Source organism: Poecilia reticulata, linkage group LG15 (assembly GCF_000633615.1).
Source record: "Poecilia reticulata strain Guanapo linkage group LG15, Guppy_female_1.0+MT, whole genome shotgun sequence".
Lineage (NCBI taxonomy): Eukaryota > Metazoa > Chordata > Actinopteri > Cyprinodontiformes > Poeciliidae > Poecilia > Poecilia reticulata.
The window spans coordinates 14,704,550-14,719,978 of NC_024345.1; the positions used below are offsets into that span (position 1 = coordinate 14,704,550).

The window sequence follows — 15,429 nt, forward strand, 5'->3', positions numbered from 1 at the left end:
AAGGTCATGAAGAGGATAGTGAGGAGAGCTGAACTGGTCTCTGGAGTGGCACTGCATAAAAAAAAATGCCTGAACATTGTCAGACTCCTATAAACTTTCTGAAGTGCAGCTGTTGGGAAAACTGCTTTGTATCATCAGGAGCAGAATCAGTCGGCTGCTGCACAGCTCTCTGCCTCCGACAGTTAAAATACTGAAATGATTTTAGGATTATGTACTTTATATTCAACTTCTTCTATTCCTCTGTTCTATTTTTCACACTGCTTTAGATCTCTTAGATTAATTGTCCTTTGTTCTTTTTAGCATGAGAACTAATTGATTTGAAAATAGAAAAAAGAAATGCTTAAAAAATTACGACAAACCTTTGACTTTAGACATACGGAGTTTTTCAATCTAATTAACAAAGGCTAAACCATATTTACATAACACAACTACCCATCTGTACCAATCAACTAATCATTTTTATTTTTTTTATAAACTCAGGTGAACATTTAAGTACACATGCTTCACTGTTTCTTGCATCTGAGGAGATGTGTGTGAGCTTCCTAATGTGCGCGCATGCAAATTTTGTGTGTTTTGAAGTTGCAGTTAAACGTTGAACGGGTGCTTGTGTGTCTGTGTCCTTGGGTGAAGATGTGAGTTGCGCATCTGTCTGCATCATCCCATATCTTCCCAGAAAAACATCAAGAGATCTCATTATTTCGACACGTCTCCTCTTTTTTTTTTTTTTTTCCTTGCTCTTCTTCTCTCCGTGTGCCTTGAGTCAAAATTAGTTTTCATTCCCTCTGTGATCTTACTGACTGAAGCCGGCTCAAAGTAAAGAAAATCGCAGTCTTGGTAGCGGGGCTGAGTCAAACACACACTTCACACAGCCGCAGTCTGAGTTAAGCATTGCTAAGTAACCTTCACATTTCACTTGTGTGAAGAGCTAATTTCCTTTAAGTTCACATGTCACTTTTTTGTGCCTCTTTTTGTGGGGCCTCTTCAAATGTCTCTTGGCGTCTAATTGCATAGGAAACATTCTAGACAAGCCGGCGTGACAGGCCCGCTCCCATAGTCTTCAATTATTTAACATCCTACACTCCAGAAAACAGCCCTGACGTTAGCTACAGCCCCTAATCGTAACAGAAAGCCTTATATGTCACACTCCTGAGTTGCTGTACTTTTTTTTTTATTCCATGTGTGTTGTTTGCATCACACAGGGGAAGGTGAAAATACTTTTCTCTGCAGTGAAATAAGGTAAAACTGTAAGAAAAATCTTATTTTTCTCATGGGTAGCACAGAACATTCACATTTTACTGTCTTATGTTTTTTTATTTTTTATTTTATTTTTGGGAGTTGGTGAGGAATGAAGAAATCAACTGAGTTTCATGCAAAAGTGAAGAAAGGAAGACAAAAGCCTTTTTAAAAATTATTATTTTGTTTCACGAGGCCTTACAGAGACAAAAAGGTCAAACTTGGGCAAAATAAGCAAAATGCCTTCCAGCTAATTGTATCGTATACCTGTAATGCAGGCCTTAAATCACTTACACTTCCTGGACACTGTCAGGAAAGGTCAAATGACTTTTTAAATTTCAACCTAAAAACATACAGTCCTGTTCCAGGTATGAGTCACCACTGTGGGCAATTAACGTCCAGCGGTGCTCAACCTTTGCCGTACACAGAACTGCAGGTCCCGCTGTTGCTGGTTCGCTTCATGCTCCCCTGTGCCTCGAGCGAAACATCAGAACAGTTGCTCTTGTGATCACTGATCACATGATACATTTACTCAGAGCATGCTCATTGGAGTAGAACCGGTTAATCATTAAACACAAGCTTGGCAGCCTTCCTGCCGAGCAAAAAGAGAGAAAAAAAAGAGAACGAAAAGCCGACTGTTGTAGCGCTCATAAATGCAGGCACCGTTACATCAAATGTTTTTCCTTCTGCTGTTCCCAAAGAAAACAGAATTATTACGTTTCATGTGCTCTACAGCAGTTTAGAGCTCATTAGCCTCTTCTTACACCCCAAAGGCACAGTCATTAACTATATATGCAAAGTTTAATAAAAGCAGTAAAAATATTATTTTAGGAGCATTTTATTTTAGTTGTAATTCCAGCAAATAAATTATACATTTGGATAATTGTTCCTAACAAATATGTTTTTGTGCTTGTAAAATAACAGAAATATTGAAAAAGTGCTAATGCTAATTTCACTCTTCACATTTTGTTGCATTGCAGTCATCATTATATTACAGCAATCTTTTTTTTTTCCTTCACATTATTGTTATATTCTTTGTGATAGGTCAACACAAAGCAGAACATAATTATGAAATGAAAAGGATATTTCTTTCTATAATTATATTTGCAAACAAATCTGAAAAGTGTGGCATGCATTTGCATTGCCCATCTTTCCTGTACCTGCTGAAGTATCCCCATGGCATGATGGTGCCACCACCGTACTTTATTTTAACCCTAAATAAAATCACAGGAAACTAATTGCCTTCAGAAGACTTAACTATTTGCAATGTTATTCAGTCATTTTAAATATTTCCTTGCATTATTGGAGTGTTTTGTCATTATTCTTATTGCATGTTTCATAGCACCCCCAGCTTGTGCTACTTATTATCATTCTTTGTTTTATACAGTTATTTATATAGTTATCTGGAAGTACAAACATGCATCATTAAATAAAAAAAAATCAGCTTTGGCAGAGGAGTAAATGTCTCTTGCTTGCATCAAATATTTTGAAGTGGATGTTAAAACCTAGTTGAATTGTTTTTACTACTAACATTCTTAAGGGGGCTTACCCAGTGCAAACTGCCTCCAGGAGTGTGTTACTTTGCTGGATATTATTTGCATTTTTTTCTCAATGAATATGAGCACTTTCTGGCCTTTCATTGCCACTCCATCTTTGTGTGACTCCCCCAAACTTATTTAGTTTCATTCTTTATTTTTACATTGTTTTGTTGTCTGTAACTCTTGCTTTAGAAGTACAAGACAAGCATCATATAAAAATCCCTTTTAGCTGAGGAGTGAACGTGTCATGCTCGCATTAAATGTTGACTCAAATAAGTTCACAAGTTGTGTCTCCTCTGATCTCTAACATGATCAGAAAGGAGCACCAGTTTATAGAGACAAGATGTGAAAAAAGTTCCATGCGCAGACACAAAAGAAATATTTTGATATAGACCCAAAGAGAAAACATATCAAAAGACATTTTTCTACATGTCTTTTGCAAGCACAAAAAGCAGAAATGGTGTCAAGAGAAAACAAAACAGAAGGCTTGTTTCTTCCAACAATTGCTTTAAGCTACAAAAATCTCCTTGAGTCCCTAGCCTCCCCTCAATGTCAGCCCCTTACTCCTCTCCCTCCCCCTCTTTCTCTTTGCTCCCCCTCCCTCTTTCTTTTCGTCATTTCTCCCCTCTTCTGCTCTTTTCCCTCTCTTCGGCAGGACAGGGCCCTCTTTGCACCCTGATAGGTTGCGGGTTGATGCTTAGCAACAACATTCCTGTGCCCTAAGTAGCAGTAAGCCTCTGGCTGAACTCTTTGATGTGGCTGTCAGGCCACATTTATTTCCTTTTAGCACTTTGTCTACTTGTCCAGATGTATAAGGAGATAAAAAGGCCTGGTGTTTACACTGGTCTCCCTCTGTAGCGCGGCTGTAATTAGATTGTATTGCTGGTCAGTCTTAAAGGAGAGAGAAGAGGTGAGGCAAGGCAGGAACCAGCTGTGTCAGGATGTGCCGGTCAGGGTGAGCGGGGGAGACTTCAGAGCCGGGTTTTCCTAAAAAGGAAGGAGAGAGTTAAATGTAATGTAAACTTTATGAACTTTTTCAGTGACGGTCAACTCCATAAAGGCTCTAGACAAATATTCCTAATTTATCTGAAGCTAACATGACGTACGGTTGCACAACTCCAATCGTGATTTTTAATTTACTGCTAACTTTGGGGGGGGGGGAATAACTTAACATCTATCAGTTTTTTCCTGACTTACATTTTTGTGTCACACAGTTTGGAGATTTCCAGCTTGGAGGTGGTAGGCTCTCTCTTGTCTCTATTCCTCCCCTGTCATTCTCTTCCTGCTTCCCTCTCTCATGGTGATATGTTGGAACTAATAATCACTATTGCCTCCGGGTTTATCAGCATTTATTCACACAACAACAGTGGAAAAAACAGAAGACAGACAGGACTGGTGTGATGTATTATCCAGTATGGGAATCATCTTTCATAATGACATCCAACAGAGCTTCTCTCTCTTTCTCGCTCTCTCTTTTCCTGCCACCTTTTTCTGTCTCTTCCTAACACACTTTCCTCATTTCTCTCGCTCCCCCTTCCGCTCCCCTGTCCAGTCTTTATTATCTCAGAATCCATGGTGCTCCCCAGCCTGTAAATTTGTGCCACATTATCATAAGCTGTGGTGATAACTCACATTGCACAGAGACAATAATGATGTGAACACTCAGCATATGCCCCAGGCCCAGCAAATTAAAACAATGCTCAGCTTGATGAGCAGACTAATCTGGACAGCAGAGAGACTGAACGAGGAGAAGGGGACTCGGGGAGAGTCTTAAATAGACGACACAGCAGCACCTCCCTCTGTTCAGAGTTGGCACAACTAAAGGACTCTTAACAGATGAGACGAGGGATACATGGTGCATATAGTGCCTTTTGGAATGGCTAATACACCCAGAAGATCTACACATTTTGTCATGTTACATCAACATACTTGAATACATTTTATTTGGATTTAATTTTATGCACCAAAACAAAGACCTATATTAAGTTGTAAAAAAAGATCCACACTTTTCCATTCTTTCCATCTTCATAAGGAGAAAGGCTGCAAAAGACATTGATGCACGAGCCAAAGTTTACCTTCCAGCAGGAAACCAACCCTAATCATGCAGCCCACAGCTCAGTGTAATGGTTTAGATCAAATAATATGTATGCATTGGATTGACCCAGTCAAAGTCCAACTTAAATCCAATAAATATTTGTGTCAAAAGTTGAAAATTACTGTATGCAGATTCTCTAAAGATGCCAAAAAGTTATCAAGCATTAAAGCCAGTAATTAAACTCAAGTATTTTATCACTCCAGAACAGAAAGGTATTTTTTTGCTGGAACAGAAACAATTTCTTTACTTGTTTTTTGCAGAGTAGCACATTATCGTATTCACATGGTGGTAGCAGCATTATGCTGTGGGAATGGTTTTCATCAGCAAGGATAGGACAGCTTAAGCAAGCTGATGGGAAGGCGGAGTAAATCCAGAAGAACGGTTAAAAGATGTGAGATTTAAGGCGGAGGTGGAGGTTCAACTTCCAGCTGAACAACATACAACCAGAGCTACAACTCAGTTTATTTATATAGCACCTATCCACAACAAATAGCACCTCGATACAAACAGTTCAATTAATTCAGTTCAACATTAATAAACTCAATATTACAGGAACTGAAAAATATGACAGGAGCTAAATATTATTCTGGACTCGAATGGCCTAAAATCAGTTGTAATAAGTTTTATATAGTATTCATCTTATTCCAGTTGTCCAGTTCTGTTCATCCACATATTTAGTCTCTCTGTGGTGCTACTAATAATGTGGCACATAGGATGATTATTTGTGGCCAAGCAGCAGGATTAGGAGGTCCCTTTGAGGGCCAAGCAGGCCTGGAGAAGCCATGTCTTGTGATCTTTCAAGCAGATCAGGAAATCAGACAAGCAGAGGCTCAACTCAGAGATCCAGAGATGCGTGGAGGTTAGATTGGAAAGACGAGGCTCACTATTTCTATCTTAGTGCCTGAATTACTCATTTCAACTCATCATAATTGACATAAACACTTTGCGTTTGTTGTGACTGCCAAAAGGAATTATATCCTCGCAGTCAAATGTCAAAAAGCACAAGTTAGAAAGTTTTTAGTTTTGGGTTTTTTTTTTAAAGCTGATGAATCGTGCTGATTGTCTGCAGCAGGATGAAGCTTACTCCAGTCTCTATTGTGCAGGTGCTGCTGTAATGCTGAATTAAACAGACACTGCCTGTTTTTTCTCAAATCAGAGATGACAGTTCTTATTTAGCACTGTATGTTGTCATTTTGGGTTGTTTTACTGCTTGTGTTACTCATTCCACACAAGTACCTCTCGCAAGCAGTGAGCGAGCTTTGGTGTAACTTATCAGGTTTTAGCCACTCCAGAGGCTGAGAGTAGTGGGTCTGCTGTCAAAACAATATTCCCATTCCAGATCGTTTCTTTCAAACACTCCTGCAGATATGCAGGAAGGCCTCAAATAAGGCATGTTGCCATTTTTCTTCTCAGCGTAATACGCGGCACATGCTGGCCAAACCTAAATGCTTATCAGAGATGCTATCTGAAAGCACATTATGTGATTGTTTTCCATTTACAGCACTCTTTTTGGCCATGAAGAATATGGTTCCATTTAACAGCACCGACCGTTCCATTTTTCAAGGTTATGCATGGGCATGATTGGGAACAACAATAAAGGAGGTGGGGGGAAAAATGCAGCTCCAAACAGTTTCTAATACGTATTTGTCATTTAAGTCTACTGCTATGATTAAAGGCCTTGTGAATTCCTTCCTGCAGGAAAGGAAAGTATTTTTGCAAAGGCATCAGATATCACTATGTCACGATAAACTGCCTGCTCCACGGGCTAAAAGGCTAAGGGGAAGAAGGAGGATGTTTTGGTCCTTGAAAGTGCAGCAAAGAATAACAAAGCAAACACTGTCAACACGAGCTTTGTGGGAAACCATTATTATTATTATTATCATTTAAAAAAGATCACAGTCGTTTAGGTGTTTAAATGTGCATTCAGTAGTTTGTATACATGATTGTTTCACATTTAACTGTGGACCACTGAATAAGGTGACTTTACATTTGAACAAGAGGAGAAAATACTTTTGTATTTCTATGTAAATCCTAATTCAATAAGCAAAGTGCTGAAGTTCTTAGGCTTCATGTTCAAAAGACAACTGCAGTAAAACCTACAGTAATATTACAAAGTATTATAAATCAAAAGCCTTTGTTCACATAGTGTCTACTAATAGGCCTGATATATAACATTTTAAAGAGGCAGTATTATGTAAAATCAGCTTTTTTTGAGTTTTACATCATGTTTCTTATCAAAAACATACCTGGAGTGCTGTTTTGACTCTTTCATGCATGTTTGAGAAATCCTTTAATTATCTATGGCAGCCATTAAACTGCAGCTCCTTCTTGGAGCTGCAGTTTCTAACCTTCCGCCTCACAGAGCAGCCATTCCCTGCAAACTCCCCCACTCAGTTCTTTCAGACTAGTCAGCAGCAATTAGCAAACCCCTGGTGGACCTGCTGAGCTCATTATACCAACTACGTCTCTGTGAATTGCTGGTAAAAATAATGTTAAAGGGTTAATAGAGGAGCTCTGTTGTGATGACTTCCTGAAGGCAGAGTTTCAGAAAGAGCAGGAGTTTTTTAGAAGACTATGTCATATGTTTCTTAGATCAGCTACAGTAGTTCAAACATGGGCTACACAGTGGCGCAGTTGGTAGAGCTGTTGCCTTGCAGCAAGAAGGTTCTGGGTTCAATTCCCAGCCCGGTCTTTCTGCATGGAGTTTGCATGTTCTCCCTGTGCATGCGTGGGTTTTCTCTGGGTACTCCGGTTTCCTCCCACAGTCCAAAAACATGACTGTCAGGTTAATTGGCCTTTCCAAATTGCCCCTAGGTGTGAGTGTGTGTGTGCATGGTTGTGTGTCTCTGTGTTGCCCAGCGACAGACTGGCGACCTGTCCAGGGTGACCCCACCTCTCGCCCGGTACGCTAGCTGGAGATAGGCACCAGCAACCCTCCCGACCCCACTGAGGGACAAGGGTGTAAGAAAATGGATGGATGGATGGATAGTTCAAACATGTCCAAACTTGTGATATCCAGACTCCGGTTACATTAATACTTGTCACACCTTATTTGCTCTAAGTATTTGCTACTCTTCTCTTTCTTGTCTTTCCAAGCTGCCTAACGAGGCAGGATTAGAGAATCGCCCACTGCCCTACACACCTTTGCCTCGAGGATCCAGAGATGCCGGAAACCACAAAGGTAAGACAAATTGATCAGCCTATTTTTTTTTTTTTACTTTTTAGTCAGGATGTCTGTTCTCGTATCAAATTAAACAAGGCAAACCATAAATTAGATTCTTCATTGAGAGCCAAGGCTCTTGGATTATGTAAATGTGGGGCATACCCCTACCAGCTGAAGAGGGTGGGAATCCACTGAACTTGAGCATGTGCTGAAGTTATGTTATCTGTTCTTATTGATCTCACCTTGTCTGTGTGATGTGTTGATAGTGGGAATAAATCTGAGTGTTGGTGCACAGACGTCTACCGCAAGACGAAGCATCCTTGATCTGTAGACATGCACATTGATTAGGCCTCATATTGACTGAGTGCAGTCAGTTAATGTAATTATATAGCAACTTCTCAACATCAGACAGTGCCCTCATCATATCCATTTAAAAGGCACAATGTTGTAAATCGATCATGAAGGTCATCTTCTGAGCTTAAAGCATGTTTTCAGGTAAGAATGAATACAAGTAAAAAAAATATATTGGTTATCCATCCCAGTTGATAATGCATTTCTCATATGTAAGATTAAACAAAATCAGACATGATTTTCTACATGCCATTCTGAAAAACATATGTCAGCTTTCTAGTTTGTATTCATCTGAACATTTGTTTTGCATTTCAGTTAATATTATATACAAAGACTTTTGCGAGATCATATTGCAGTTTCTATGCACTAAATTGGTTTTTATAGCAAATTAAAATAATTTGCTGCCAGTAAGTCAAATTTTGGGGGGTTATGGGAATATGGAGTTACAATACCTAACATAAATAAGGTATTTTTGAAGTTTTCTTTTCTCTTGATTCTAAAATAATTGGTAAATATTCTGTACTTGCATAGCACTTTATCAAGACCCCAAAGCACTTCACACTAAATTCACTCATTCACCAATTCACACTCTGATGGTGGCGAGCTACTGGACTGTAGCCTGCGGCAGTCTGACAGATGTAAGTCTCTCATACACCAGCACCACAGGGCCTTCTGAGCACCACCACCACCAGACAAGATGGGTTAATTGTCTTGTCCATAGACACAACAGAGATGGACGGAGTGGGATTTCAAACTAGCAATCCACAGATTACCGTGGATTACCACCATAACATCCACTTCAGTGAGAAGAAAAATATAAAATTATGAAACAATCTAATCGCTGTGAGAATCCTGTGACTAGGTTACAGTCAGATGCCAGCAGGTCTAACGTTAGCAAGCCAACTCATTTGTTAATGTATTTAATCATATTTGGTTAAAACACATAAAACACCAAGCCTTTGAGAATCACAAAACCAATTTATTTTATGAAAACACAAAACACCATTACTGTTTCAGTTTTAATACTTCCACAGAATTAGACATGGCAAGAAAGCACAATATAAGGACTTGTCAAACATGAACTGAAGTGTATTGCATTGACTTCTAAGGAAACACTGTTGCAGATTTATGAAACCTATATTTGAGAAAACAAAAGTAAACTGAAAATCTTATTTAAGAGATACACTTACAAACGTAAGGCGTATCATCTTATCTCAGCCAGATGTTTTATTATACCCCGGTCGTGCCCTCATGAAAAACCTTAATGTTTTAAAGATTTTTAAACAATTTCTGCCAATAGCGAAAGGTTACGCTGGCTTTTTCTGTCTTTTTTGGTGGCTATTGTAATGAGCTGACCACCACTGACTGGATGACTTATTAGCAGTGAGTGTCTCTGCCCTACACAGAGTAAACTAACAGCCCCATTTGTTGTACCAAGGACAGATCTGTGTCGTTAAACCCAGGACAGTGGCAGCTCTTGCCAGACGCGAGTACAGAGATGCCTTGTACTTTGTCAAAATCAGACCTGTTAAGAACAGCCCATTTAAAGGTGAAAGGATCTGACACATGGAATATTTCCCCCCTCTGTCTTAGATCTGAGCAACAATGACAGTCTTCATTTGTTATTTTTATGCTGCTGTGCTGCAGTCTTAGATAACACAACCCTCATATTCGTCCTTCACCTCCGTTTCATGTCCCTGCTGGAAGCCCCCACCCTAACAGTTTCTTTTTTCTCCACTACATTTATTTATCCTCTCCTAAACTTTGCAGTTTTTTGTACCGTGTGAGGTAGATGGTCACAGCATGTTCTCATTTAGAGGGAACAAAGTAATGCCAAAAACGTTGCGTTAACAGAACATTTTTCAGACAGTAATTCCTCTGTGTTTACTCAGCTAAAACCTGGATGTAAACAATAGAGGGCAGACAATGCAGCAGGATTTTAAGTAGGTTACTGCAATGTTTTTGTCTCTGGACACATTTTACATTTAGTTTTTTAGCTTTGTTTTTGTTTTTTTTAATCACACTTAATATGTTTATTCTGCTGTCTTTGGTGCTTTTTCAGCTTTGTGAGGTACTTTGTAATCAGTGCCTACTATAGCATACTTAAAGTTTTTTTTTGTTGTTTTTTTTGTATGTTTTTTACAATATGTGAAAGTGACAGAAGTTGCTTAAAAGTTCATTTTAAAAGAGTAATAGGGAGGCAATATAGTTCTACCCTCATTCTTGCACCACAAAGGGAGATTAGCAGCATTTCTGACATCCCTCCTCTGGACAGCGCAGAAAGAACCTCTCTTTCCTCCTTTCAGTCGTCTGCACCCACCATGTCACCTGTGTGGAAGCCCCAGAGCCTGGGTGCCAGAGGTAATTACAGCAGCAACAAGCTCTCAGAGCAGGGCGGCACTGGCAGGTCACTGCCCGAGAGAGAGGGGTAGAAACCATGGCCACAACTCTTGTCGTGATTGGTGAGGGAATCAACCTGGAGGAGTTAAAATAAGGCAACACAGACAAGAGCTGACGGGTAACACAGGAAAGGTGTTATTGGTTTGGTTATAGACTCAAAAGTATACTTTTTCATTGCAAAAAAATAAATTGGAAAAAGGCAAACAAGAAAAGTCACAAAGAAAAGGAGCATTAAATGTTAAAGATTAGACCTTAATATAGAGAAAACTAGACAAAAAGACAAAGTGAAGGAGAATAGGGGGGGGGGCTTTAGTGTACTTTGGTGAAAGCGTGACATAGAATGCAGTACACAGTCTGGCAGAGGGGCCTGAGGATCTTCCACTACTGTCACCTTGACTCTAACTCTTGGTGCTGGTCCAACTGCCAGCTTAACTCTAAATCTAGCTGTAGAAAATGGAGTCTCTGCCTAAAGTACACTACGCTTACACAAAGAATGGTATGTACAGTACAATTAACCCATAGCCAGTGACACTGACACTGCATTCTTGTCTATTTCCATGATAGCTTTTTTTTTTTTTATCTGGCTATTTTTATTGAATACCACATAAGTTACATGTGCCTTTTTCCTCCAGTTGTATTTGGGCTTGTTGTTCACAATGGATATTTTCATATTCACAACACAAATAAAACATGTTCAAGTAAAAAAAAAAAGAAAATTAAAACATGAGCCCAAGACAGCCAAAAGTGGCCCGAGCGTAATGATGCTCCAGTGTTTACATGGAGGAAAGAAAGAAGAAATGCCATCAAAAAGCAGTAGGCATCCTAAACAATGGGCTTCCTACACACAGATTTAAAAGCACCCTATAGCAAAATCTCCCTGTAATTCATCTCTGTGATAAATGACTTTGATTAAAACTGTATTTCAAAATACTCTTTAACACATAAACATGCACCAGCATTTCTAATTCTTTCCACTACTCTATGGCAAATGTGTAGGGATTGTACATGTCTCGTTTTTCTAATAAAAAAAATAAAACATTTCACTTGTGAAGCATTCCAGTACTCTAGGGGTCAAACTGTTATTGCAGACACTTTAACTCTTTAACTACTTTACTTAACTACTTTACTTAACTACTTTTACTACTTTAACTCCATAAATCTGTAAAAAAAAAATCCATGTTGTTTGGTCCTAAAAATGACTTCAACTTAATGCTGCACATCTAGTGATTGGAAGGGAAGTTAAATTATTCAGACAGCAGCTGCAGTCAAATGGCCTCTCCTTTAGCTCAGACTCAGAAACAAACAAAGCCGATACAGCTAATCTTCATAAGTAAACATTCAAGAGGAAACTTTGAATATGTGGTTATTAATGTATTTTAGTAATACATTTATCCATGGACATCACAGATGTTCTGTTTAAAAGGAATGAATAGTTTCTTTTTTTAATTTCAAGATGTTCTTATTATCTGACTTTACAATATATTTTGCTTTTACAATAATATTAATTATACAGATCTAACTAAAGGTGTAAATGCAATTAAAACTTTCACTTGTTCTATTATGCTAGACACTAGTCACGACCTTTTTACTGATATTAAATCATTACTCGGGGCATATTTCTGTAGTTGGAGAATTAAATGGAGTAAACAGACAAAGAAAGATTCTCTGAAATATGTCTTGCAATACAAGCCTAGGGCCTTTATATATGTATCTTAAAATGTGTACAAAGGGGTTTTTCTTTTAAATCTCAAGAGGAAAACTGTGTTTAAAGTGGGGGGGAGGAAAAATAAACGTCTTCCTGATGACACCCACGGGGTACCTCACAGTTCTTTGAAAGTTGGATTTTATTGCACGTCGATGTTTATGCGCACCAAAACTCCAGCCGAACCTCGCTTTTGCATCGTCAGTACCATCCCCCCTCCGAAAAATGAAAATGAAAAAGAAAAAATTAAACAAAAAAATGGAGCGACGGGAACAGATCCAAGCAAAGAGCAAACTGCTTTACAGTTGCTGCACAACAAATAAACAAACATCTGGAAGCATTCAGAGCACCCCATTAGAAGGGCTCTGGGCTTTGCCAAAAAGGGGTAAATGATGAGGAATGGGCTGTCGAGAGGCTCGTGGAGACAGGGGAGAGGCCAGATGATGGAGCTGTGGGTGTTAAGCACTGCCTTTTAGAGCTCAGCTGGGCTCATAGAGATCTACACCTGCTGCTATCTCCTCCTCCCCTTCTCTTCTGCACCAGACATCTGGATGGGATACATGACTAATGGATGACTAAACTGCTCATGTTGAAACTTAGTTGTCATTATGAAGAAAAAGGTTGTTGGTGTGACAGATGACTCAATGTTATTCCTTAATGCGATAAGTGAAACTAAAAAGTGAGCTTGACGACTCTGAAAAGTGGTGTTTCGCCGAAGCATTTGCTTCATGTGTGTTTCTCGTTTTTTTGGGGGGTTTTTTTATATTAAACTGAGCTAAATGCCTGGTTTATTACTAAAGGATAATTTACATGTTGTGAGGTTCTGCTGGGTTATTATATGTATAGATACATTTTTTTGTGTACATTAATTGAGTCATTACCTAACAGACATCTGTTTCTTGACTCTAGTTGGTCATTGTACGTCATTATTTCCCACATTGTTCATGACTGATACTTTAGCTCTGTTTGATATCGTTCCATAAAAACTCCCATGGTTTCCCTGAAATTTTTCCGTTCTCTTTTGGACTGCCCCGACGTGTTCTGTGAGTATGAAAATGTCCTCACTGGAACTTTTGAGAAAACACAGAACACCTTTGACGTGTCCCTTTAGACTCCATGTCCAAGCTCTGAGAGATGTTTTGCTCAGACCCATAATGATTATTCCAGCAGGATCTGTCCCCTGATAAACATCACGGTAAAACACTGCTCATTAGTTATACAAGAGCACAGGCCCCTGTGCTACTAAAATGAGTCATATGGACAAAGCAAAGAGTAAACGTATCCTCCAGATTCTTTTAAATGCCATTTGCAAAGCCACTGTCCACAAACCTTGGTAAGAAAGCAAGCAAAAGGTGATGTGAGCACTCGATATTGATGACAGAAGATACAATATTGCTGTTGAGAATTATACTGAACAGATCTGACTTCCAGATTTTCAGCTCTAGCAGCGAAGAGACACAACCTCTATCTAGAATGTGTTGAAATTATTTTATTAAACCTTTAATGAATTTAGTTTATACTTTTCTTTTTTTTTCTTGGTGTCTAAGTTGACCTTATTTGCAGGTCGTGCATCTTAATTGATTTAATGTTTATTCTAAAACAAGGTGAAAGTTCAAACCTGTCTGCCCCCGGAAATAAAAATCCTGCTGTCTATTTGTTGTTTGTACCATTTCAATACTCACAAACTAATAGGATTAATCAGTATCCTTTATGGATGTATGTGCCCTGAATTGATGTGCCAACAGTTTTTTATGTATTGTAGAAGAATCTGGTCCTTAAAAAAAGTTTTATTCTTATGGTGCTGGAGCTTCTCTTCTTCTATCTAACATGAAATTACAATGAAAAAAAACTAAACAAAAGCTTTAATAAAACTCTTTCACAGCCACATTTAACTCTCTCTGATTTCATCAGTTTCATATCACAACAGTAACATTGGTATTGTAAATACTCCCCTTGTATTATGCAGCCTCTATTTCCCTTATCTGACTGAAATGATGTGGCATTATTTGTCTCTGGAGTGGATTGGAACAGCAACAAGAATATCCATTTAAGTCAGTCTATGGAGATAGATGAGGTTAGAGGGGACAAGGTAAACTGGGCCTGCAATCCCTCATCGTCGCTTTAAATGAGAACACTGCTCCATTCGCATCCACAGCTCTGTTTTTTTCTTTTTTCTTTTCTTTTTTTTTTCTTTTTTAGGCGTGTCTGTCCTTGTTATTGCTAGTCCTGGAAATCACCTTTCTGCATTTTCTCCTTCACAGTCAAGCTAGATTAAAATGCCAAGATAACCTCCTCAGCGTCCATGACAGGCTTCACTGCCAGCGTCTGACGAGCAAGTTCTAAACTGCTTTGAGAAAGCAGCCTTCCACCAAGTGTCATTATCTCGCTGTTATCGGATGGCACTTCTCTAGCAGTGTGTGAATAATTCTGTTTGTGCTGGCTTTGGGGAAATGTCAGTGACACTATTGTTTTTTACCTCGCCTTTTGATGTCGCTGAAAGAGCCTCCTGAGTGTTGGGTTCTTAAACTGATGTTAGGTGTATACAGCAAAAACTTAAAGTGAAAAGATAGCGCTGTCAACTTCTTAGCCACCCCTAAATATTTGTGAGTTCCTTTGCCACTGTGTAAAGGCAAACACTTCTCTCTGTGATATTCTGTTTCATAAATATCCTTCTGTTCAAGTTCACATCACTTAAATGTACCTCTAATAAAGCTATTAAAGAGTTTTATTGTGATGAGCAGAAGATTTCCGCCATCGGTTTCGGTTTTCAGAAATAATTGTCGGGAGCAAATAAATCTGGTCCAGAAGGTTTTGTAAACCACTCTTGTGTTGTTGATAAACGAACATCGCTTCCACTTAACTTGGATCTACTTTAGAACCGCTCCATCCGTCTTCGGCGTAAAATTATTACGACGTTTGAGTCATTTTCTCAGCAGCAGGAAAATAT

The 15,429-nt window shown here is 38.9% G+C and overlaps 1 protein-coding gene across 1 annotated transcript in view; it reads left to right on the top strand.

The window, feature by feature from the left end:
- The window catches only part of lrmda (leucine rich melanocyte differentiation associated), a 230,653-nt gene that overhangs the window by 197,390 nt on the left and 17,834 nt on the right, over positions 1-15,429 (top strand). Inside the window, exon 8 of the mRNA XM_008429426.2 lies at positions 7,963-8,047. Within this exon, the coding sequence (XP_008427648.1) occupies positions 7,963-8,047 (85 nt within the window). The remainder of the gene's footprint in view (positions 1-7,962; positions 8,048-15,429) is intronic.